Source organism: Python bivittatus, unplaced genomic scaffold (genome assembly GCF_059951505.1).
Source record: "Python bivittatus isolate LINGU-HERP-01145 unplaced genomic scaffold, Pbiv_v1 ctg000670_np1212, whole genome shotgun sequence".
NCBI lineage: Eukaryota > Metazoa > Chordata > Lepidosauria > Squamata > Pythonidae > Python > Python bivittatus.
In genome coordinates, this window is record NW_028277094.1 from 11893689 (window position 1) to 11919721 (window position 26033).

The 26033-nt window shown below is 51.6% G+C and overlaps 1 protein-coding gene across 2 annotated transcripts in view; it reads right to left on the reverse strand.

The window, feature by feature from the left end:
- DOCK11 (dedicator of cytokinesis 11) overlaps positions 1-25965 on the reverse strand; it is a 67867-nt gene extending 41902 nt beyond the window's left edge. Inside the window, exons 1-18 of one of the 2 annotated variants that reach the window (XM_088151694.1) lie at positions 25735-25965; positions 17824-17940; positions 17267-17356; positions 16003-16085; positions 15555-15624; positions 13466-13561; positions 12895-13029; positions 11892-12069; positions 10772-10851; positions 8314-8397; positions 6909-7049; positions 6130-6330; positions 5395-5517; positions 4541-4623; positions 3590-3712; positions 3362-3438; positions 2065-2258; positions 804-869 (exon numbers count right to left, since the gene is read on the reverse strand). In XM_088151694.1, coding sequence (XP_088007820.1) covers positions 804-869; positions 2065-2258; positions 3362-3438; positions 3590-3712; positions 4541-4623; positions 5395-5517; positions 6130-6330; positions 6909-7049; positions 8314-8397; positions 10772-10851; positions 11892-12069; positions 12895-13029; positions 13466-13561; positions 15555-15624; positions 16003-16085; positions 17267-17356; positions 17824-17940; positions 25735-25842 — 2049 coding nt within the window. In that variant the 5' untranslated portion in view covers positions 25843-25965. The remainder of the gene's footprint in view (positions 1-803; positions 870-2064; positions 2259-3361; positions 3439-3589; positions 3713-4540; positions 4624-5394; positions 5518-6129; positions 6331-6908; positions 7050-8313; positions 8398-10771; positions 10852-11891; positions 12070-12894; positions 13030-13465; positions 13562-15554; positions 15625-16002; positions 16086-17266; positions 17357-17823; positions 17941-25734) is intronic. The other variant, XM_088151693.1, reaches the window with a different exon arrangement.
- Positions 25966-26033: the final 68 nt, after the last annotated feature.

A 26033-nucleotide genomic window follows, 5' to 3' on the forward strand; every position in this document is an offset into this window, starting at 1 on the left:
ACAGCATGCCAGCAGAGATCTGCAGTGGATTAAAGGACGTAAATTGTGGACAGAGGGACCCAATCCTGCTGTCTCCAGTTGCAAGACTAAGGTGGTGGGGCAGAAAAGCCTGCTTTGGAAAGGAATTCCCAGTTTGAGCAGACCATCTTGGTCAACAGGGATCCTCTTTGTGCAACTCTGGGACCCATCAAAACTCCTTCCCTCACTCCCTCTGCACCCTGCTCAGTTCCCTCTTGTCAGAATTAGGACCCAAGAAGGGGGCATCTTATCAGACTGAATCCCACCCCCAGGATTCAGATGGTGGTGGAAAAGGTCTCACGATTCCAGGAGCTCAAGTTTGAAGAGCTCCAACCGGGGCCAACTGGCTCCCTCTAGTGGGAATTCTGGAGAGGCTGACGGACTTTCTGCCTTCGCTCCCTATGGAACGGAGATGCCATTGGGCCTCCTGCCCCAGATCTAAGCTCCCTCCGTGCCACGTGCTCGCAAAACTCAGGAAGCCCACGCATCACGATGAGTAGAGGTCGGCTGGCAGGTGGAGAGGGCCTTCCAAGGGAAGGAGGTCACTCATCTGGCAGCATGACTTGGCCCAGAGATTGGAGCATGGAGGACAGGAAAGGAGGACTGATGGAACTGTCTCTGGAAAGAGCCCCAGATGGCAGCATGAGAAGGGCACCCCAGAAGCTCAATGAGAAGGTGGCCCCAAGAGGCTGCCTGCCCCACCACCTCCAACCCAGCACCAGGCCAGCAGGGAGGACCATCTTCTTGCAAGACCGCCCTGTTCCCTGTGCATGGCTCTGGAGTACCTTTAAGGCTTTGGCACCTTCCTCGTCAGAGTCCTTGAATTCCACGCGGATGGCGATGTTCCTTGCCTGGAAGAGTGACCGACAGTGGGGACAAGGGAACGTTCAGAACATTTTCTTGCTCAGAGCAACCGTGATCCTCCTTTCTCCCACAGCAGAGCGGATTTCTCTCTCAGCCGCTGTGCAAGCCCTCGGCTCGGTTTGCATGTTGTGCTAAGGCTCGATGGGCTTGGGAACAACGGCTGAGCTGCTGTTGCAATTCTGACTGCTCCTTCTGGTGCAAAGGGGCTTTTACTGTTGGGTCCCAGACGGTGGCACTCCTGTTCTTTTTTAATTCTTACATTGGTTCTATTACTACTGTTTATGTTTGCTTGTAATCTGAATTTACAAAGATGGGAACTGTGCACTGCTCAGAGTTGGCTTCCGATAGAGAGGCTGACCAGCATTGTGAATAAGGAAATAAGCCATGTTCAACAAACCATGATGGCTAAGTTCACACATACCAAAACCAAACAGCCCCATCGTAGCAGATGTGTAAATCAGGCCCTAATGTAGTTTGCTGGATTTATTATGTGTGAATGCAACCAGTACTTGAAGGCAACTATTGTACATTCTGCCTTATAGCTTCTGGTTATGTGTGAACCAGGCCTCTGTAGTTTAACAAGCCACCATTATTAAATTAAACCCTGGCTTAATACAAAGGGTGAGCCCATCTCCTCTCTTTCTCACTCCCCACCCCGGAGTCTCCTGCTTTTGCTGGTGTGTGAATCTGCCACCTCTTTTTCCTTGTGCAGAGTTCAGAAATGCCTGGAGTTCATCCTTCTGGAACCGCGTGAATTGGCAGCCTGCTCCCTTCGATTGGGCCCCCAACTTGGGCTACCAGGAGTCCAGAGATAAGATTGGCCCTGACTCTGTGGCCTTTCACAGGGCCTTAAAGGCTCGGCTTTGTCACTGGGGCTGGGGGTCAGGGGGTGGGGCTGAGCCCCTACGTGGCTTAGGTTAACTGTGACGGGTGGGTCTGTTTTTACCCCGGCTGCTCCTCCTTTGTGTGCTGTTTTTGGGGTTTCTGTTTTTTAAACTTTTATGTTTTTCTTTTAACCCTGTTAGCCGCCCAGAGTCATGAGAGACTTGAGACGGGCGGCCCTACAAATGGAAATAATAAAGCAGTCAGTCCAGTCCCCAGAAGCCCCAGGCCACCCTCTTTGCAGCACGGAAGCTCCCCCACCCTCCCGTGGGTCTCCGTCAGGCGCGGCCCCCTGCGCACCTTGGCAAACGTCTTCTGGCTGTCATACTTCAGGTGCAAAGGGTAGACGTAGAGTCGGTTTCTGTAGGTGGTGAACGGGCAGCAGTACTTTGCCACCTCGGGCACAAATTCCTCCACCTCGAGAGCCGCCACGCTGTTGCTCCGCGGCTGCCCCTCGGCGGGCTTGATGGGGATAAACGCGGCCGTGACGCAGTCTGGCAGAGGAGAAGAGCGCAGGGCAACGCGTCGGTGACCGTGCCCCTCTTAGAGCAACACGGCAAGGGAGCTTCAGCGCCACTCGCTGCACCTGGGATAGACAGGCTGAGCAGCAAGGATGCTCGGCTTCCTTCATCCCGGTTAAGGCTGATCCTACCGGGAGAGGCTTCCATCGCAGCACCAAACCTGGGCTGCCTGAGTGGTTTGCAGGCCGCACCATCCCTCGGCAGGCTTGCATGTGGGGTGAAGCCAAAACCCAGACAGACCATATCATGGCTTGACAAAGTACACGACCCCCGGCAGCGAAGCCAGGACTGAGCTAGACACCCCCCCACGCAAAGAAACAATTACAGCACCTGCTTGCCCCCGTGCAGTCAGATTATCCGGAGGAGCAGAGAAACTATTCTGACCACGCAGGAAGCCGCCTCAGCACGTTTTAGCGAAGGACACAACTGTTTCCCTCACCTGGTTAAGATCATAAACCCCCCGTGGGCCCGTGGCTGAGACGGCGAAGCAGTGCTCAGCCCCAGGGGCAAGAAGAGGGAGACCAGCACAGCTGAGATGGCATTTCAGCGGCCAACTTCTAACGTGGCCTTGGAGCAACAGAATTTCTCTGTAAGCTTTTGTCTCCACTTAGCTGCAAATTGGCGCAGCTCTCTGGTAATCTCCTAGCAGGATTGAGTTTCTGTGCTTTAACCAAAAGGCACTTTCATGATTTGCTTAATTATACCATGATTAGCTGAATAAGCCACTGCTGGTTGGCTTCTCACACTATGCTGAGCCATAAACACAAAGCACAAGGAGATTTCGCGAAACGTGTACGCTCAGCCGCTGAACGAATTCTTAAGATAGTGGTTTGGCCGCCTGAAGACGACTGACACCCATCCCACCTCCAGAGGGTTTTCAAACCATGGTTTCTGTGAATAACTAGGGTTGAGGCCAAAGTGACGGGTGACTTGGTACCTCTGCCTCTCTGCCCCTGAAAGCAGCTGATCAGTCTGTGGCTTAGAAACAAGGTCTCCTTCAGACAAGGAGGACCCCAGATTATTAATGCCAGAAAACATCCGTCTCACGTTCCTCCACTGTTTTTCTCCCTCCTTACTTGAGAACTCCAGGGGAACACACTCCAATGTGACATTTAACTGGCCAGGTATCACTTGCAGCTTCGTCTTCTCCGGCCTGCACAGGGAACAAAGAACACTTGTGAGCACGAGCCAGGCAGCTCGACCCAACGACGCTGGGACGAAAAGTCTGGAAAATGTATTTTTTACACTTTCTGCAGCCCAGGTCTCCTGGCCCCACTGTGACACCCTTCCCCTGCCAGCCTTACTTCTTATACTCTGCCAAGAACTTCAGGAGATCCTCCGTGGAGAGTTTGCTGCTGTCTTGCTTGTAGAGGGGAGAAAATTTCCCATCCAGGTCCAAAGTGCCTTGGGAGTCCTTGAAGACAGACCTGAGAGAGAAAAGGTTGTCTGAGCAACATCCCCTCACAGAAACCACGTGGCCTCCCAGGCGAGACACCCAAATACTGAATTTTCAGAGCAGAAGGAATTAGGCCGTTTTGGCCAGGAAGCTGGTGCTGAAACACAGTCAGGAAACAGAATGCAAAGGGTTGGTACAAACTGACTCGGGGCTGCCTCAGATTTAAGCCACCTTTCACCTTTCTTAGCCAGGTTATTTCTTCTTAACCGTTCAAGCCAAGAGATCAAACTGAGTTTTGAAGGGCTTGCAGGCAAAGGAACGGGATTTTTCACACGGCTGCCCTGACAAAACTGCAATACAAATCACGATCTGAGATGTTGCCGAGAACAAAGTGCGCTCAATTTTCTGGAGAACGTACGCTAAAAAGAGAGGCACGTTTCTTGGGGAACTTGGTGGTGTGTCTTTAGATGTGCTGACCAAAGAAAGTTGGTTTATGAAATACCAGCCAAAGAGAAAACGTTTCTCCAGCACTGTTCAGGGCTATTTCACCCAACCGGGCACCCTACAGATGTGTTTGGATGGAAGAGGACGCCAGGCTAGCTGTGCACTCAGAAAGGCCAGCAAACCTCCAGGGGTGGAGAGTTCAACCAGGACATTTCTTTCCGAGGAAGGAAACAAGAAGCTGTCTCCTGGAAGAACAGGGTCAAAAAGAAGGTCTCTCCCATGCAGAGCCTTCAAATGCCATCTTTTGGATGGCAGTTAGCCCTGGTGGCTGTGGGTAAATGGCTTGATTCGTGGCATCTTCCTCCTGCGTGGAGGGCAACACGTTGGAATTGGCACAGCACTGAAGCAGCCTCACCTGGCAGCCCAAGCAAAGGGCATGCGGTACCGTCCCAGGCGGCTGCACACCAGCTTCGCCAGCTTGTGGACCTTCTGCGCAGTCTGTGAAGGCGGGAAAACAGATCAGATGTGGGTCAGCCAGCTGAAGTCGGAACGTGAAAGAGACCCAGGGGCGTTGGCAGGCAGGGCATGCTAAGCCCCCAATCTCAGAGAACTGAGCTAAGGCAGGTCCTGAGATCCAGGGAACTAAGGCTCTCCTAAGGTGAGCAGATAAATGCTCTAGGTGAGCACTGAGACCATCTGGCGCATCTTCAATTGCCACCCTCACCTTGCTCCTTTCCATACCCAGGAAGGGTACAACTGGGCAAAAGGTGGTATATGCAATTGAATCAATACATTCTGCCCCCCACCCCAAGACATGCAGCATTGTCCATTTTCTCTTATTTGGAAAACTAATTCTTCAGGATCTGTTACTCTATATACCTTAACTCCCACAAGGCAAGAATACGGGGGCCCCAGCGCAACTCTCAATCTCTTAATAGCTTGATCTAGGAGTCATATTATTGAGGTAGCCCATGAACAAAATAAATAAATCCACACATTGCACTAAGCTATGGCTTGCTGTGTTTTGGTATGTAAACTCAACCACTCTGACTGATAAACAACGGCTGGGTACAGCATTGGAACCCAGCCAACCATTAATGCCTCTTCTGTGCTCAGTCACGGTTGCTATCTCAACAGCATGCTTCTTGCCCTTCACGATCCACTGCAAACTGGAGGAGCTTTGTTGGGTGGGAGGTCCTGCCTTAAGACAATCGTTGCCTTCTTTCTCATCCTAAGTATGACGGGCCCATCCTGTGGGATCTGTCGTACCTTTGCGGGGTCTGAATTCTTGATATATGGCTCCACGCTGTGGGTAATGCTTCCCTGCAGCACCTTCTCCACCCGGGCAACGAGAAAAATTTCTGGGTGTGGGTTTGTCACGGAAAAGACCCCCTTTGTGAAAAAGAAAAGCAGAGCATCAGAACCTACAAAGCCCCCAAAGGTAGACACAGGCACAAGACTACGCGAAGGCAATCATTTGAGATCGTCTCAGCTAGAAGCTCAGGCCTACACAAAAAGGAGAATTGCAAAATATTTTTGGAGGTGTGGGTCAGGCCTACTTACTTAAGAGAGCGCGTTACTGGCTCCCGAGGGGGGGGTCACCCACAAAGTCGGTCTGTCATAGGTTCCCCAGCCCTGACTGACATTATCTGTCCTTCCAAGGTGTAACCCATAGTCACCTTCCTGCCGGTCAGTCAGGTGCAGGGACATCCGCTCCAACCACCATTCCTGCCCTGGCTTTGCAAAAGCATGCAGTTATCATAACAAGCTCAGTATCTGGATCCACAACCCCAAAACGTAGACCGGTGGTTGGGGAGCAAGAACCGATCCGTGCCTTAACCTTGTGTTCTGCTGGAGACCTTTCCTCTGGCATGCAGCTGACTACTATGAGAACCAAATGGTAGATCAGCTCCATGTTAGGCTTGATTTAGCTCTTATTTCCTCTGGAGGCTTCATTCCTATTAAATCTGGGGTCTGGTTTCCCACATCCACAGAATCTCTCACCTGCTTTATGTAGCGCAAGCTGGATTCAGCCGTTCCGTGGAGGAAGGGACTGTTTACGGGGCTGTTCCCAGGCTCGTGGTCAGAAGGGTCACGCAGCATCTCCCGCACAGGCCCAGAATTTAAGTCCACGTGGAAGTCTGCCGAGATCTTGCAGCAGCTTTTCAGATCAAAGAGTGCCAGGCTGAGGAAAAATGGCTCCACCTGCATATACAGAAGAAGATCCTTCGTTGTTTTACAAACTTGACATTCTACGGAAGTGGGACTTTGAAGAAGCAGGATAGGGTGCTTTGAACTTTGGCACTGGAGGAGACTCCTCAGAATACCATGGATAGCCAAGAAAGCAAACCAATGGATCACTGAACAAATCAAGGCAGAGTTCTCCCTTGAGGCACCAATGACCAGGCTCACATTATCCTACTGCGGACACATTACATGAGGACCCAGCTCTCAGGAGAAGGCTCTAATGCTGGGAAAGGTGGAAGGAAGAGAAGGAGAGGATGATCAGTAGCAAGGTGGAGGGACTCAGTTGCAGCAGCAATGAGTGCATTGCTGGAAGACCTGAAGGACCAGGTTGGGGGCAGATCACCTGGGAGAAAATCTATCTATGTGGTTGTTAAGAGTCAACAGTCACTTGTTGGCATATGATCAATACACATTGTGAGGAGCAGGATACAAACAATTCAATGCTCTGTTAGCTTTGGGAGCGACTAAATAAAAATTTGAGGAAGGCCCTGACAACGAAAACTTGCATGGGGCTGTGGAGAGGGTGGGGTGCCTACATTTGAAGGTGGGTCCTTGGAGCTGTCATTCAGGTGGGCAAGGAGGTTGAAAGTCAGGGTCTGGCAGTTGAGCAGGAAGCATGGTCTGGCCCTTTCCTCAAAGGGCTGGACGTCCACCTCTAGTCCCGAGAAGTCAAGCCTCTAGAAGAGAAAAGGGTGGAGGTGACTCTTTTCCCACCTGGCTCAGGCAGAGAGGTACCGAAGAGAGCCTTCGTGATGTCTGTGTTTGGGAAGATAAGGCAAGCGCCAGGTCCTTCATCCAGATTTGCTTCCTTCCTTCTTTAGAAACTGGCGGAGTGGTTGCAGGGAGAGCGCAATCTGGTCCTCAGGCAGGAAACTGGCTTTTCCAGCCTAACACTGGCTGGGTTGGCATTGTGAAGGCATAACAAGGTTTATTTGATTCCTTCTAAGCCAGGGAATGTGGTGAAATCATGGTGTAGATTAGTGCAAAACTCAGCCAGAGTTTGATTTCACAAACTGCCCTAAGTTGTAATATGGTTTGTTTTAAATGACTTAGCATTACAGGCAGCCCAGATGTGTGACTTTTAAAACAAACCATCGTGAAAATATAAATTTATATAAATTTAATTATTTTTTAATTATTTAAATTTTTTAAATATAATTTAAAAAAAATAATTATAATTATTTTTATATAATTATTGTGTGTGTGTGTGTGTGTACGTGTATATGTGTGTATACACACGCACACACAAACAATAATAATTTAAAAATACACTTGGGATAGTATGTGAAAATCCAGCCCTTTTCTGCTCAAGGTCTTTGTTGACTCAGCTGATTTTTGCCATTTTACTACAAGTGAAACCTCATTTTAACAGACCCCTGAAGGGAGGTGACATCTGTAACTCCCAAATCCCCATTAAATACAAAAATTTGTCATCAATTGCAGAATGACGCTAATGAAACAAACGGCATTGTTTATGCTGTTTGCATTGTAACATCATTATACAGATGACATAAGTGGACAGAAAGGACATCAGCTGTGCCATCTGGCAACATCAGTATGCACCCCAGTTGTATCGCTATGGAGGTGGTCACCTTAAGATAACACTGATAAAAACTTAACTGCCTCGCCTGGAGGACTTCTGAGGCATCAAATCGCTCCAAAATTTGGCATCTCCAACTGGCAGAATGGGAGCCAATTAAAAGTCAAGGTTTGACTAGCACATGGGTGAGACCTCACTGGATTTTCTCACAAAAGCTATTTGTGTGTTTGCCTTTAAAGACAGCCTAAACGTGCTTGAAATAAAAGGGCTAACCTGAAAGTGAGTTAAAACAAATAAAGGAAACGCAGCTACTCGAGAGTCAGGCTGCTCCCGCCAAGGAATAGGTTTCGTCCCTGCCATCCAGAAGCCAGAACAAGAGTCAGGAATGCCGAAAGGATTACCTGCACTTCTGGATCAAAGGAGAAGAGATTTTGCCTCCCTTCATTTCGGCTGAGTTTGCTGAGCTGTTCGGTTTCTCGGCCGTACTGAAAGAGAACAGACCCCCCAGCTGTGAGACCGAGATGGGTGGAAACTGGGGGAAGCAAAGTTCTCAACTTCAGGCGGTGCCTGTGGGGGGCAAGGGCGGCAGAGAAAAAGAAAACTCAGACTGCCTTGCCTTACGCCCAGAAAACGGAAACCAGAAAAACCAGCGCTGTCCACGGTTTGCAAACTGCAGAGCTATTTGCATAGGGTCTATTCCTGGCCTGGGAAATTCCAAGAGGATTTGACAAGCTGTCCTTCGTTTGGCCTTCGCGAAGATGGAGGGGACGTTCCACCTTCTCAAGCAGTTTCCCCAGCTCTGAAAATCAGGAGCCTGTTAGCACCATTTCAGGCCAACAAACAACGGGAGATGTCATCTGAACCTTGGTGATAAGCCTCTGTTGTCCCTGGTTCCACCTTCCTGGGAGGGCTGTGGGGGGGTTTGGTGCCCCCCACTTGTCCAACTCTTGTCTTTGTTGGCTTTTACAAGGTTGAGCAGGTGAAGGCGGCACCAGGACCAATTTTTGGAACCTGAGGATGGCGTCAAGCTAGGCATGGGAGACATGCCTGAAGCCTTCTCCACAATAGAGCTGTGAAGATGAGGTCATGATAAAAAGTGGCACCAGCATGAATAAGGCTCTTCACACTGCCGTGCTGCAAAGCTCACCAAGGTTAACACACACCAGTAGCTGGTGTGGTTAAAAGACTGTGTACCCAGAAGCCCCTGCTTCAAATCCACCTCCCATGAGCAGACTGGGAGGGCTTAAAGTGAGTCCCCAACTCTGGATCTTTTCCTTACTCCTGCAATATAGGTGGTCTCCAAGTTACGACCGTTTGTTCAGTGACTGTCTGAAGTTACAGTGGTACTGAACGAATGATACTTATGTCCAGTCCCCAGAGTTACAGCGGTTGCAGCGCCCTGCCCTGCAGTCATGTGATCAAAATTCAGGCGCTTGGCAAGCTGCTTGCACTTCCCACCACAGGGGTGCTTCAACTCCCCCAACCCACCTTTCTCCCCTCCATCTCTGCCCTTTTGGCCACCCTGTGCTCTGCCGCCCCCAGCTGACCTTCCCCATCTCCTTGTGCCTGCTGCTGCTGAGGTGCGCCAAGTCTGGCCCTTCGTGAAGCAGCTGCTGGCCGCACGAGGCGTATCTTCTGGGGGAGACCTGGGGAAGACGGCCTCACGTGGCCAGCAGCTGCCTTGCGAAAGGCCAGGCTGGGCATGCCTCGTCAGCAGTGGGAACCAGAAGACGGCGAAGGTCAGCTGGGGGACCGGAGGGCGGGGCGGCAGGGGCCACGGAGCACAAGGTGGTGAGGGTGGCTGTGGCTGAGGCTTTGCGCCGTGGTGCTGGGGCAGCTGGGGCTTCTTGGGGCAGCTGCGGCTTCCCACAGGGGCTCAGAAGTCCTTGCAGCCCCAGAGCTGCGCTGGGCCAAGAAGCTCCTGAGCCACAGTGTGGCAAGCATCCCTAGAGCCATGCAGTTCTGGGGCTGCTTGCTGCCCCGCAAGGCAGGGTACTAGGCAGCCAAAAGGGCAGAGATGGGGGGAGACAGGCAGGTGGGGGGAGGTGGAGGCAATCCCTTACCTTAGAAGAACCGAGGCTTGGGACTGGGAGGGACCAAGCTGGGAAAGGCTTGCATCGGGGTGGGTCCTCGCCTAACGACCAGTGGGATTTGATTAACGACAGCAATAGGGACTGCTGGGATTGCTGTCACTACGTGGTGTGGTCACGTGACGTCAAGCTTCATAACTGCATTGCTCAGTGACAGAAATTTCCGTCCCACTTACCGTCATTAACCAAGGACTACTTGTATAATGAGAATAAGGCTGGCCTATTGGTCAGACAAAACATGCAATGACCTGAACCCTAAAAATAATACTATGTACAGAAGTGAATGTGTTAATAAGAATAAAACAGTGTCATACTGTTTGAGTTGGGTGGACTTATAAATCCAGTACATAAATCCAGTAAAACAATCAGTCAAAATATGGTAGGACGGAAAGCTCTCGTTGAAGTATTTGAGTTTCAACTTCTTTGGCAATGTAGACAAAGTCTACGCAGAGAAAACTTTTTCTGTTTTCAGATAGAGAAGTTTGGAATGATGGATGTGCGCACCTGTGTGTTTATACATGCTCAGTCAGGATCGCCAAACCTACCAGCTGAACTCCTAATAAGGATGCCAAAACAATTCTCCCTCTTTGCAGTTTAGCCCACTTCTAAAACAGGCCACAGTTCTAGCTCTTGCTGCTGAAAGGCGGGTGGGTGAGAGCTCGTGGAAGACTTGTGCTGGACTTGAAAGAGTGAGATGGGGCTGTTGCACCTTCTGCCTAATCCAGCCCTTTCTCTGGTCCCTTGCAGAAAACGCCGAAGCCGAAATTACCTTCATGAGCTCCGGATGCAAGCTTCTTCCTAAACTTTCCAAGATGTTCTCCAACTTTCCGTGGCTGCTAGACTCATCATCTGTAAAGTCACAAAAAGCAGATGTTGCAGAGGTGCCTGGCCAGAAGAGGCCATGGTTTCCTCTGGAACACCTGGGAAATTGGGAGGAGGTGCGTGGAAGCTGGCCAGGAACTCCTTGTCTAACCACCAGGATCACGATCCGGGAACTCACACGCACAACACAGGCTGGGGAGGCTCAGGCAACACCGCCTTTTCCTTCAGCATCACTGTTCTCTGCTCAGAGAATTGCTCTGGATACAGCACAGCTGTGCCCCCACAATCCCAAAGAGGCCAAGGGGAGGAAGAATCGATGCAGGAGCAAACGCGTTTAAGTCAGGGAGGAAGAGCTGTGGAGTTCTCTGCGTGATGCTCTGCTGAACTTCAAAAGACCTTGGGAAAGTTTATCTTAAGCAGGCCTTGGGCGTTGGGGGATTTGAAGGAGAAGCGTACAGACAGGACCAGATCTGAAGCAGGCAGTGGTGCCTTGGGTCCAGCGTGAGCATCTCACTTGGCAGGAGCTGGCCATCTGAATCCGTAAAACCCCTCAAGGGGGATGCCCCAGCACAAAAGAGGTATGTGTGTGTGTGTGTGTCAGCCCCACTAGATGGACCAGACCAGGAAATCAACTTCTAGGAAGGCTAAAACCACTTTGATTGAGATGGGCTACAATAACTGAATCTTGCCAGTCTGTGCTGGATCTCCTCCTCCTCCTTATAGTTCAGTGTTTCTCAACTGCGGCAACGTTTAAGATGTGTGGACTTCAACTCTCAGAATTCTGGGATCTTGGGGATCACCCATCTTAAAGCACACTGGCTGGGGAATTCTGGGAGTTGACATGGTTGAGAAATACTCTTGTGGTTCAATGAATTATGGAGGTGTCTGTCTGAGCTGTTTCCAAACGTTCTCTCGTTTGTCAGCACTTAAAAAATGTTCCAGCCCCTTTTGTCTACGCAATGGTTCCTGCGTGTCTCCATCAACTGTCATCTTCCTGGCTCCCTACAGTGTGTATGTGGGTGTGGGTGCAGTTGCATCAAGACCCTGCCTCCATCGCACACACTCACCGGGCACGAATTCCACCGCCTCCTTCTTCTCCTGCCCCAGGCTTTCCGTGTTGGCCTGGATGACCTTCCGCAGAGTGCCCAGCCAGTCCTCCATCTCGGACTCGCTTTCCGCTGCCAGGTAGTGGCTGTACTTATCCAGCATCTTCAGCTCAAAGGCGTTCCGCCGCATCTTAGGGCACTGCAGGAAGAAGCACAGAGGACTTCTTTAGGCCAAGGGAAGACGCATCATTGTAGCCCACTTTCCCCTGATGTGCTCAACCGGTGACAAAAGTCCCTTTCGAGATAAAGGGGGGGGGGTTCCACAGGTTGGAACAGACGAGCACAGGGAGGAGAAAGTGTGGGCATAACCTTTCGGTTTAATAAGCTACCTTCCTCCTGAAACGTTTTGGGGGCATTGGTTGTTCAGAGAAGCCCTCAGCCACGCTGTAAGTCTTAAATGCTGGGAGGACTAGTAGAAGAACCTGACTTCTGATTAACCCTTCCTCGAGCAACAACATCTCCTTCCATTTCCCTGGGGAGAGTCCTGCCTCTCCTCTTGGAACAACTTCCAAGGAACCAAATCAGAGACAAGGCTGGCCTTCCTTGCAGATTAACGTGGAAAGAGAAAATATTTGAGATATTGAGATCTCAGCCATTCTGAGTTTTAGTCAACTTGTTTTGTTCATTTTTCAAAATATACAGTAACGAAACAAAACACCGTGGCGATTCCCAGCCCCAAGTAAAATAAAAACTAAGAAAGAGAAAAAGAGTAGCTATACTTTGGGGAGGCTGAGAACCTACATAATACTGGTTCATAAAGAGAGCTGAGCGTTGCCCACTACTTTGTTCTTGCTTTCCTCTGCTTGAACTTTGGTTAAAAATATTTCCCAATAACTGGGGAGAAATAAACGAACTGTTAGAAGACAGACAAAGATGTACTGTAGATACACACTGGATCCTCTCTAGCATTAATCTGCCCTCTGGGCTTACAAGTTCTCTAGCAAAATCTTTTACAAGTCCTTACCTGCACAACATCTATGCAAGAATCCAGGAAGATACAACCTTTGGATTCCTTGGAAATTTTCTCATCTTTGTAGGAATTGAGGATGTAAGAACCATCAGGAAGTTGTGTCAAGTAGAAGTACCTTCTCTTGAACACCTATTCCGAAAAAGAAAAAAGTCACTCTACGAGTACACTGATCTTCCCGTATGAATTCTGCTCCAGTTAGAACTCATTCTACTCATTTCTACTCAAGATACAGTTTCAAAACCTTGGACTTCATGCAAAGTCAGTTAAAATCAGCAATTGTGGCATTTTCTGTGCAGGGGGATATAGAAGTAAAACAGCCACAGCTGAGATACAGTATCTATGACAGTGATTCTCAAGGATGGACCACAGACCATCAGTGATCCATGTTCTGTGCTTCTAACTTCATCCATTTTCAAGCAGGCAAGCTCCTCCAGCAATTACTGAAGCAGCGTTCCCACCCAAACACCCAAACAAACCTAGTTCCTTGTAACCCAGTCTTCTTTCTCCCTGCAAAATGAAAGCAAAGTCCTCAGCCAGGCACAACATTGTCCAATGAGTCTCTTACTTTCATGGTCACTGTGATTGTACTGTTGACATTGGCCTTGTACAACCAGCCTTGCCTGATCACACCACCCTTCTGGGAGCATAGTGAAGAAGCATCCTGGAAGACAGAAGACCTAAAATTATCACAAGGAAAGGGAACCAAGGAATAACTCAATGAAGGCTTAGACCCGCAAACGTCTCCTATTTCAATCAGGCATGTGTGGACTGCAACTTTGTGGGAAAGGTGGGGATACAAAGGCAGGGTGGCATTGGGGAGGCCTTCTCAGAAAGGTTCCAGGCATAATGGCAGCAAGGGAGAAAGCAGAGCTGTCTCAAGGAACAGAGCTGTTTGGATGGCTGGGGGTGATGGAGATGGTGATCATAGAACAGGATGCGTTAGGACATGAGTAGAGAGATGAAGGGGAGACGAAGCCAAAGGAAGGAGCTTGGGCCTGATTCCGAAATGGAGGGAAAGCTAGAGTGAGGAGAGAAGGCTGCTTCAAGAACATAAGACGGCAAGAAAGAAAGGCCTCTCGTGTGGAAGAAAGCCAAGAGATACAGTGGAAGGGGTCCAACTGAAGAAACCTATAAACAACAGCAACATCATCATCACCCCTCAGCCATTCCCTGTAGGTTTTGCTAGTTCCCTGGGTTCTTTCTTCTAGGGTGGTGCTCAAGCAACCCCAATATTTAGGGGGGATGAAAGGTCTCATTCCAGGTGCCCTTTGGGGTGTCACCTAAGAGCTGGTTCCTGGAATGCAACAGCTTGAAGCCTGAACCTACCCAAATTGTGACCTGACTGGATGCTGCCCAGCCACGTTCTCCTCCCTTTTGGGGGAGGAGGCTTTTGGTCTTTCACTGATCTCGCAAATGCCCTGAAGGCAGCATCTGTAGCTGGACTGGCTCCCTGCGACTGGCATTTAAAAATCAGTGACTCCAGCTGCCCTGGAGATATGAGCTCCTTTTGTTAATTTGTGTTGACAATCCTCGTCTGCTCCACAATCCAGTTCTGCTCCTTCGCCCAAGGAGTTGTCGACTACCCAGATCAACACCTGGTCACACAAGAGAACAAGGCGTGCCACACCCAAAGCTCCAGAGGGTGAGGAGGACCTTGTGGCTGCTTCAGACCTTCTCTTGTCGTGAACCCTTCTAATGAAACAGCCTCCCTTTCATGCACCGCAAGACCATTTTCTACTGTGTCGGTGTTGCGGGTGCCTTTGTCTGCCTCCGCTCCCACACATGTCCCCTGCATAAGGCTGGGTTTGCAGCCAGCACATGACTCAAGCTAAAAATTAGATTTGAAAGCCACAAGGCAGACAACTGCAAGAGGCAGGCCAGAAGCAGGGCTCTTCTTAAGAGTGCTGAAAGCAAAACAGCAACTTTATTTTCAGGGTTGGCAAACTGTCTCTCCTTCTTTCACCATCTCCACATGGTGAGCTCCATCTTCTAAATGAGGCTTAATGGTTATTCCGGAAAACATAACCGTTCCCCCGTTTCCTCAAATATCCTGAATTCAAAAGAAAATTTGCCGTGGGGGGTACTTCATCCTTCCTGTGCCCACCCATCCCTCCTGCCAAAGAAACACTTTCCCATTCCCTGATTTAATTCCTAGTTGGGGCCACTTTCATTTCCAAGCCAGGCTGACGTGGAAGAAAATCCCTGGGGGACGGGAGGAACAGCCCCTCCCCGAAGAGGACCCCCAGGCGGAGGAAGGCCCCATCTGGCATCCTCTCCATTAGCTTCCCCTCAGCAATCTCAAGCCCCGTGTTCTGCACCGACCACCAAGCCCTTTTCCTCTCAGCGCACGTCCAGCCTCTGAAACACGAACACTTCTCAGAAATGGTCTTCGCTTGGGCGAGAGCAAAAGATAAGAGCCGCTGGCTCTTCAAACTGTCACGAGCGCTGTGGAACTCAGCCACAGTCGTTAAAACCAGGGTTTATAGCAATGTGCAACGTGGGAATCAGACAAGGGTCCCCTCCCTGCCAGGAGAAACTTGTAGAAAGAAGGGAGGAGGACCCCCCAATTCAGCGCACTGGAGCGCATTGCGCGAAGGAGGCTGCATGGCGGGCTCCTGTTGCACCCAGTCAGAATCTCTTGCTTGTCCTCTTACCTCATCTTTTTCAAAGTCTTCATCAATTTCAAAGACGTGGTTTGGGGTCTTGTCTGGCCTGAAGGATTTGCTAAGAAAAGACAACTTGTTTTACTCAAATGACACCATAATTAAATAAAAAATGATACTAATAATTAACAAATGAAGGGGTCCCTGAAAACTCCTCTGGGGGGCCAACTCACCCACAGGGCACCATGACTTTAAGGAATCCTGCCCAAGGATTCCTCCCCCAAGCCCAGTTACTGGGTGGTCCACATGTTATGCTAAACCCTTAATTGTTTAACTAAATCACTAGGAGATTCTAGGAGGCCGAGGCATTCTCACCATCCAAGATAACACACTTGCTTGACTGTGCAAAACGTAGCATTTTAAAAACCTGCCCAACATACAAGACTGAGCATGCCAGAAATGCACGCCCCTGGAGAAGCTGGGGGGAAGAACCACTTACCATGGTAATATTCGGAAATCACCAGAATATTCATCGTATTTGTAGTTCACGACATACCAGTCTGAGCTATATGCTTTAATGCACTGAAAAGACAATTAAACCCAGCTTGTTCAAATGCATTTGTGCAAACAGAAACAGCAGCAAAACTCAGGTGAAGTGGAACCAGAGAATGCAAATTCATTTAGATGCAGAGAAATGGTGTGTGTTTGGCATTCTCCACCGCTGGATGCCACCCTGCCCACCCCCTTCAGACTTTGGCTGTTTGGCAGACAGACGGTCCCCGCCCCAACTGCTGGATCTCTGGGGAAGAGGAGACGGCGGCCTTGTCTCTGAACAGCCGGAGAGGCCCTCCTGGGATGGGGGATTGGGCTGGAAGAGTTTGCCAAGGTTATTCTCTGGTTTACGGTCCTGGGACTTGCAAAAATGATTTAAAGCTCTGGATCCCTCTCTTTTGATGCCTATTTTTAGACAGGATCTCCAGTGGCATTTGAATATTCGAGTCTCTTAGCTGGGCAGTCCCTTAAAACAGTAAAAATAACGAGGTACCTTTAAAAACAGCACAGGAAAGGTATTATAAAATCACGCAAATGCTGTCACCCCAGAATAACTGTGGTTGTTTGGGTTTGTTTTTGCCCTGAGAGTTATGCAAGGGAGGGATTTTTTTAAAAAATGAAATGAGTGACTTGCTTCCTCTTCTGAAAACGCTGGCGAGTTGAAACAGCCTCGCCCAACTTGGTGCTTCCTCCAAGATAGACTAACTACAACTCCCATCATCCTTCTCCAGCCAGGCTGGCTGGTACTGGCTGGTGGGCGATGGGAGATTTCAAGCATCCCTTCCAGAGGGCACTGAAGTGAAAAAAGCTATGCGACAAGGGAAAATGAACGAGAACTTAAAATTTACAAGAAGGGCTGTTGATCCACAGCTCCGTTTCTGTGGCTCTGGTCTCCTCTCTACCCATGCTAATTTTGAGGGCACGATAGTCAAAAATCACTGGCACCATTCCCAGCCGTTTGGAGACATACATCTGGAAACTGCACATCTGCAACTAGGCTTAATGTGGCTTTGAGGAAGCAAAGAAAACCCTTCAAAATCCTCAGAAATGCAGGACAAAGAAAACCTCTCCACCCACCCACAAATTAGAGGCGTCCCGCTTGTTTCGCGTCATTGTCTCAAGTCTGGCGGTCCCGCTTCCACCCTGCGAGCGGCTTCTGGCCATGACAAATCTCGTCTAGGTTTCCCCAAAGCAGAGAGTCGGGGTCTCACCTCTTGGACAAAGAGACTCTGGGCCTGTTTCAAAGCATCTTCTGGCACTGAGGAACGGACGGTTCTCCTCTGGCGACCGATAACCGAGAGCTGGAAGGAAAGATGGGCTGTGGTTCCAGAATGACCGAAGACCCAGCGGGGGGGGGTGCCCTTCCCCTCCTGCCTTGAGCTGGGCTTTTCAGAAGCCCCTAACAGTCCCTGGGAGGACAGATCCAGCTTCTGACCATGCCTTATGTTTGGAACGGACAGGACCTCCTTGGGGATGGCCCCGAGGCATTCCAGTACCTCCTAAAGGAAGGTCATTGAAAACATCTCTGCCCCAAGAGCCTTCTACGGCTTATCCGTGGGATCCTTCTGAGCTACCGCCACAGCCCGTTTTCAACGTTCCAGGACAACCATATTCATGCGTGCTGTTTATCCTGGTCCGTCCTTTCAGAAGCATTGATTTATGTTGCGCAGAAGAGCAAGGTGAAGATATTACAGCCTGACAGGGTCCCCCAGAGAAGAGCTGGTGGAGAGCACCCGCCCAACACCCCCAGCGCTGGAAAACGACTCACCGAGGCATCTTCCATGGGGAACATGAGGAGCTCGCGGAAGGGATCGCTGTAGATCTGCGCTTTTCGCTGGCTGATTACATTCTCGTAGTCCAAGGGCTGGCTCACCTTCGCTTTTTCCTGATGGGGTACAGAGAAGATCACATGTCCTGTCAGACCCACCGGGAAAGGCCCCTGCGGTTTGGGGCACCAAGGCCATACTGAGGGTTGTCAGGGGGAGGGAGGAAGCTGGACAGTGAGAGACCCCAGACCACGTTCCTCAGAGGAACGTGGGCAGCTCCCGCGAGAAACACCATCCTGGACCGTGTGGTGCCATCTTGGTCTGACGCAGCAGGTCTCCAGTCACCTAACTTGATGTAGGGGATGGGACTTGTAGTCCCAACCTTGGGCCAGGAGGCTACAATGGTGGCCCCAATGCACATTCTGCAATTTGATGCCGTGAGGCCCCTCTGTGTCTACCCCAAAGAAATACATATCCTGGCTGTAATTGCTCTGCCTCCATTGGTTTTCTTTCCTTCTCTGGTTTCTGGAACTGTGTCCTCCTCGGGGCAGGGAACTGTGCTCTACTTTTTTTTGTAAAGCGCATTGGCACATTGATGAAGCCACATTAAATCAACAAAGTGCAGAGCAATAATACCATGCTCTTATGGCTACGATTAAAATAATCTCCTACGAAAAAGGAGAGGGGTTCATTTGGCGAAGGGGCCTGAACATTTTGATGCCACTTCATGCAACTCGGGAAGAGGCTTCATCAGATGCAGCAGAGAGAGACCACCCATTTGCCACCTGGCTGGTGCCTGTTTGCTTCTCTCCTCTTTGATCAAATGCGATGCTTGGGTTTCTTAGGGATAATAAATTTGCCAAAAAGAAGTGGGTTTTGCCCATCCTGTGCAAATCCTCTCCTCGAGCCAATCCTCCTTCCCTGTTGGCGAACAGGTGCCAATGCCCGGGCGGCTGTCCCCCCCACCCCTTGCAAAGGAACAGAGGTGACCGCTCGAGATAGACACGTGCTCGTTCTGGCTCTATTTTAGCCAGGCTTCCTTAGATTTATATTGGCAGAAAAACGCAAGAAAAGCGTCAAGGAGACCAAGAAGGGTGGAAGCTAACTTGCCCCAAGCCAGCCTTTTCCAACCGGTGCACACGTGAAGCTCTGGACAAGGACTCCCGCCAACCCTAGCCAGATGGCTACTGGTGGGGTCAAGGTCATCCGAGCCCTTCAATATCCGAAATCAATAGCACGGCCTGCGGATAGCGGGGATGACCCTTGCCCAATTACGATTATGCAGGGTTTTTTTTAAAAAGGCTCTATCCAGCACTTGTCCCTGGAACCTTACAAAATGCAGCACTTTGGGGCTTGCCCTGGAGAATTCTCAGCCTGCAGTGACGTTTGTCAGGATCATCCGCAGAGCTGCCTGCTTTCCATTCTCCCCACAGCTCTTGGGAAGGCTTCGGGGCCTTTCACAGGACATCCTTTGTCTAAACTAGTGTTTCTCAACCTCGGCAACTTGAAGATGCGTGGACTTCAACTCCCAGAATTCCCCAGCCAGCATCTTGATCTTCAAGTTGCCAAGGTTGAGAAACACTGGCTTAAAGCATTGGGTGAACGAGCCCACTAACCTCCAGCAACCAGAGAGTCTATTCTCTAGAGAGGCCAGATCCTGGGGAATTCTGGGAGTTGAAGTTGACATGTCTTAAAGTTGCCAAGGTTGAGAAACACTGGTCTAAACGGATCTCATTCAGCTCACGATTGCAACAGAAACGAAGCGGAAACGCTTCAGGAAGTGAGCAATGGCAAAATGTCTTCTGCGCTACCGGGAACAAATGTCAAGACGCCACCCCCTCGTCCCTCCGGCTGCAGCTTCTGCCTGCATCTGAAGTGCCAGGCTTGCCCTCCTTCTCCATCACATTCGTGGAGCTGGAGCGCCAAAGGTATTTTTAGTTCTCCACCCAAAGCTTTCCAGCAGCAAATTAGTCGCTATCGGCCAGGGCAGGGCAGACGGATCAAATTGCACGCTTCCGAGAGAAGGATGCTTTTATGCGATCCATCGATGCAATGCTTTTCCCTTAAAGAAAGGAGATTGGCACATACGCGTGGATCAAAGAGGGCGCCCTCCGTTTAATCCATCCAAAAATGTCATCTCACGCGATGGGAAGGCTCATCTGTGGCCATTACGGCGAAGTGAATCTCCTCAATTAGCCCTTGTGCTATTATGGAAATCAACCCCCCTCTCCCCCCTTCATGAAATGGGGCGTCCATCAGGAGTCTTAGTGCAGCACCAGACAAAGGTTGCCCTTCGGGGTCTTCTGAGCCATCCCAGGCAACCTTTAAAGGGACCAGGGTGGGGAACCCACGCTTCCATATGCTGCGAAGTCGCTTCAGCTCTCGGACAAAAAGTGGTAGAAATGCAGTGCAGAAATCATCAACGGACACATAAAGAGGGAGGCGCTTTTAGCAGCCAACTATTCTCCACAAAAGGGGTGTGCTCCTGGTCCCTAAGGGACCTCAGCTAAGTTCCTCCCTGCTACACTCCAAGGACATTTTCCATGAAACAGCCTGAACGATGGATCGGCCAGGATAACAGCTGAACAAGCCATGTTGCTGATGTCTCCACCAACTGTCTAGGCAAAGGTTTCGGAAAAGGGGTTATGACCTCAAAACAAAGCAGAAAATCAAGGGGTTGTAGGCTCCCCAATTTGCACTGGTGAAAAGAAAGGCTGCCAGAAGCTGTGTGAGCTCACTACTCTGTGGATGCATTCACGCTACGTGCAAAATCCTAGCTGGAGGCAATCGGCGACAACTTTTGCACCTCCAACCAAGGAATTGTTCCACGAAATGTCATCATGTGCAGGAGGAGGAGGAGGAGACTCTTCCTTAACTTGGATGCAAACAGGAACTATCAGAAAAACAGGCCATGTTTCTGCCGGCAGAATCTCCTCCTGATGCCATTGGCTGACCTGCTGTGATGTCATGACAGGCCCGCAGTCTCCTTGGGCTGCCATTGGCTTAGCTAATCATTGTAACTGGGCGGTATTTGGTCACAGATGAGTAATGCGACATACCCTCGAGAAGGCTCCAGCAGAGGAAAACGAGCCTTTTTTAATCGAAATAAACAAACCTGCCTTTATTTTAATAATGTGTTTATCCTCAGCGGGGCTCAAAATAAACCCATTCGGGGAAACCTTGCAAGGTCTAGTCTTCAATCCGCACAAAATAGCGAAAACAGAGCAGAAGGAATAGCGTACATGGGACGCTATTTGTGGGGGCCCCTCTGCTCCACAGTAAGGAAATGGCTCCTGGTTAGGGTGGCTTTCCAAACAGGAGAGAGAGAAGCTCTCTGCACAAAGACACGTTTACTGCCTTGAGATGGGGAAGGAAGGAAGGAAGGAAGGAAGGAAGGAAGGAAGGAAGGAAGGAAGGAAGGAAGGAAGGGAGAAGCAAGACAAGAGCAAATCTAGAGGAGAGGAGGAGGAGCACAGACCGTTTCCTCCTGGTCCCTTCATAGCCAACTCCTGCTCCCCACCTTGAGACTGGCTCGCGCCTGAGAGGAGCCCCCCCCCAGCGGCCTTCCCAGGTCACCATCTGGCCTCTCCCAATGTGGGTCCAAAGAACTACAGGCCAGCAGCAGCTGCCCCCTCCCCCAAATCTTGTCAGTCGCCAGGGCCCCTCCAAACCCAGGCATTTTGCATGACAAAAGCAGCCACTTTTTAAATTCAGCTGAGGTCATCACATCAACTGCTTCCCATTGAATTAATTCCAATTCAGTGCCAATTAACACCTCCTTTGCCATCACGGTTCTGAACGGTTATGGTTATCCTCTCACCGGGCCCCATCATCTAAAGGCCTTAAAAACATGCAACGGGATTCCAATGACTTGGTTTCCTCAAGAGCACCCCAGACTCATCATGCAATGCCCAGACACCCTCCCCATTTTCCCCACTTCTGCCTCGATGGCCGAGATTTTAATCAAAGCGGAGAAGAGCTTGAACCAAATCTATTAGCAGTCCATGGATTTCTCTCCAGATATGGTGTGGGGAAGGATATTCAAACCAGGGATGAGCAAAAAGGGAATTGGGATCCACCAGAGATCCATAACAGGTCAGGAAGTGCCTCTTATCTCCCAAACTGGTAACTGGAACTCAACCCAAGCCCTGCCCGGTTAAATTAGAGGGTTGAAAAGAAGGCCACCAGGAGTGGGGTTTGGTGGAAAGGTGTGATCCTGACCCATATTCTACTCCTGATCACACACTCCTGGTCTGAGCCCGTCCTCCCAGATGCCCAGTCCCTCTTTCTGCTTCCTTGCCCCTGGGTTCTGGGCTAATAGGTATTGGAATCATTCTATGCTTTGTAGAATGCAAAGCAGACCAAGCCCCCCCACCCCGCCTTGGGTTTGAACCTTTTACCCAGAACAAATGCAGCGGGGAGAGTCAAAATAATGACAGAATCCATTCACAACATAAAGACAAGACCAGGTTAGTCTTCCTCAGTTCAGGGCCTGGTAAGTGATTCTGGGCACATGAGTAGCTGTGGTCATATGTTCTCCTTCCATCAGCTCAGTGAGATAGGAAGAGAACCAGATGCCTTGGTCACCTGGTCACTTTCAAGGCCGGGGGCAGGGGGACACTTGCCTCCGAGCTCCCTCGCTCTTATAAATCCTCCTTCCCAAAGTGGGATCCATGTCAAACCACTGGTCCCTCTTGAGTGATGCTCTCCACAAGAACCAACACCAACTACAGTCCCCCCCCGCCCCTGGGGACCGTGGAATCAAATCTGGGTCTCTCTGTGGGCAATATAAGTGCTCTGACCCTGAGCTATGGCCATCATCCCAACATCCTTGGCCCTGGTTGCGGAAGACGGGACAGTGGCTGTCACTTAGGGTCAGAGCAGCTGGACTTGATTATTGTCCATAATGAACATTTCCATAAAACAAAAGTTTCTTACCCAACAGAGTAACAACGTAAACTAAGCAGCACATGTACCCTGTCTAACAGCTGAAGGGGATGCACAAAGTGGGCCTCTCGATCAGAAGGCGAGAGGAGTCATCACGGAGGAAACTAAGGGTGTCCTCACGAGGACAGGTTGCTCATGGAAAGAAACACCTTCCAAGAGAAGTTTCCTTGCTCCATCATACAAGAACCGTTCCAGCGCATGACGCATTCTGTGAACCACCTAATTCAAGAGGCAGACGCAGATCCTTTGCACATGCTGCGATAGGAGCCAAACGAGGGAAGCTGTAAAGGTAATCAGCCCTTTGGCCCTGACTCGAGGAATCCAAGTCTTGGGCCATCCAAATGAGCTTTCTCTGGGCCTTTGTTCCCGGGTCATCACATACCCACGTGTTCTTGTCTGCCATGAGGAGAAGGGTGGCTAGAACCCCACGTCCCAACACTGAAAATATGCGTGCCAGGACTTTTCTTTCAAGGCTCCAGGTTGAGCAATCCTGCTTTCCCTTCTGCTCCTTAATAGGGTATTACGGGTTACAGCCAAGATAATGGGTCAGGAGCGGTTTCGTAAACAGAAAATCATGCCAGCCTTAGCTGGGACGGGGAGCATCTGAAAGCAGGCAGACCAGCCGTTTCTTCTGAACAGGAGGGGAAATAACTTGCCTCAATTCCCCAGGCAAAAGAAGGTTCTTTACATTGGAAACTCCAGAAAAATCTTTATACTCGCTTGCTCCTGTGCAAAGGGAGGAAAGCTTTTCATCCAAAATCTGCAAAAGGCCAAATTCAGGTCAGAAGAGAAAGTTGGAAAGCGATATCGAGGAAAGGCAAGGAGCCAAAGAAATGGAGTCATCGAACGGAAACAGTGGGCGTTTCTTCCTGTTCCAGAAATAGGGGCAGTGCCAGAAAATTTATTCATTATTTTGATGTATATCACTGCCCCCTTCAATGGAATGACCCTGGGCGGCTTACAACAATTAAAAACTGCAAAAGGGACGAAATCCCATCTTAAAACACACAGAACCATATAAAAAACCTGAGAACAAAAGCCACAGCCACATTCCACACACAGGCTCGACTGCACGTTCAGATCCCCAAGTCCCAAACCCCGTGCACATGTGTGTGTGTAAGCTCATCCCTGCGGCTAACAGGCAGTGCAAGCATCTGTTTTCAAAACCTGCCACGCCTCTTTCACAAGAGGTCACGGAAAACAAGACAAACTGCACCCCAGATATGATCTCTCTCCCGTAGGCTCCCCGCAACACAGCAGACGTTCCCTCCGGCTGCTGGAAGCGGGCGAGGCCTCTGGTCTTTCCCAATGGGAGCCAGAGCCCATCGCTTAAGCTGAGAAGGGAGCCTAAGGAGCCACCATGCTGGCTGGGGAATTCTGGGAGTTGAAGTTCACTCTTCTTAAAGTTGCCAAGTGTGAAACACAGTTTTAGACCGCGCTCGGATCTGAGTTCGACTGCTTCGCGTGCACTGCGAAAAGAGCCGGTTTAAATAAAAGGCGGGACGTACTTTGCACCGGTGCGAGCGACCAGGCCAGCCACTCCCTTCGTTTCAGTTGTTTTCGGTTTGTTTAACTAAACTACGTTCAAAACGCGCCCTCTCCCTCAGGAGCGCGAGGGACAATTCGTCCAAAAGCACTCGATGCAGTTTTGGAGAAGTCCCCAGATGACAGACTTATCGATCACAGCTACTAAGGCGGCCAAGTTCTTGGCGAGCCATCTGTTGTTTTCAGATGGTTTTGTGGGGCGGGGGGGCAGAGGGGCAGAGCGCAAGGCCGGGGAGGCTCCGCCTGAACCCCAAGTCAAGCCTGCGAGCCACTGCCCCGCCACGACAAGAGTCGGGCTCAAACCTAAGCTTAGCTTTGCTGAACTCCCACGAAGCGGGGCCTAAATTTATACAACCCTCCCTCGAAAGGAGTTTCTTGCACATCCTGCCCCCTGGCTCTCTGCCCCTGTTCGGGGCCGCCCCGGAGCCGAGCCAGGCCACTGACGCGTCGCCAAAGACGCCAGATACTCTCCGCACAAGCTGCAGGTTCTTCTCTTGCGAGATGAGGAGAGCTGGCTCTTTTACAGCCGAAAGGTTGGGGGGCCAAATCCGTGCCCCCGTCCCTTTTACAAACCCCAGAGCGGGACCTTCTCTTGCACACGTATCCCCGGTCCTTCTGACAAAGGGAAAAAGGGCCGGCAGTTCCTAGAAAAAGCCAAGACTGCTGCACGCCCTTTGGCATCCCTGCAGGGCCTTTTTCCTGCTGCTCCTGGTTCGAGTTCGAGTTCTGCTCCGGGTGCTTCGGAAAGGACCCGCCACCCTTCGCGGGCGCTCCGGCGGGCGGCTCGGGCTGCCTCCCACTTCCCCGCTTCCCTTCCGCGAGGGGCCCGCCGCCACGCGCCTGGAGACGGGCCGCCCCGGCAGCCGCTGCCCCGGGCGCAGCCAGACGCTCTGCTTCGGCAGTCGGCCGCCCGCGCCAGCAAGGAGCGGGTGCCCTGCCGGGCCGGGGCCGGGGCCGGGGCCGGGGCCGGGCGGGCGCAAGGGCGGCGGGCCTCTGGGGGCGCCCCCGGAGCGCCCCGCCCGGCTCCCCGATCCCGCTGAGAGACGAACTTTCCGCGGGCGGCAGGGATGCTGCGGGGAGGCCGGACGCGGGGGCGGCGACGGAGCGGGGACCCCCGCCGGGCGCTGCTGCCCGTGCACGCGGGCCGGTCGCGGGTTCCGACAGCTTCCGGGACGGGGAGGCTCCCCGGAACATCTGGCGGGCCCCTGGATGCCCGCCAGGCCGCCCCAGACCTGGAGACGGGGCCGGGGGGCTTCTTGGAAGGAAGAAACCGCCGGGCCCGGAAGCGCCGCGGGGGTCGGAGGGGGCCCGCGCTTCCCACGGCGCGGCGCGGCGCGGCGGCCTTTCTTCCCGGGGCCGCGCCGGGCCGCCCCCTCCCCTCCCCTCCCCTCCCCTCCCCTCGGCGCCCGCCCCCGACTCACCGGCGCCGGCGAGCCCCGCACCGCCTCGGAGACGCTGTGCCGCAGCTCGGCCGCCGTGCCCGGCTTGCTCAGCCGCTTCGTGAACTTGCGCACCTCCGCCGCGGCCATGCCGGCGCCGCCGCTCTCAGGCGCCCGGGCGGGCGGGCCGCGTCCGCGCAGCCGGCCGGGAGGGAGGCGCCGCGTCCCGGGCGGCGGGCTCCGAGCGCCCCCTGCCTGCCTGCCTGCCCGCCCGCCCGCCGCGCGCGCCGCCGCCCCGCCCCGCCCCGCCCGGGATCGCGCCAGCCCCGGCCCCCGCGCGC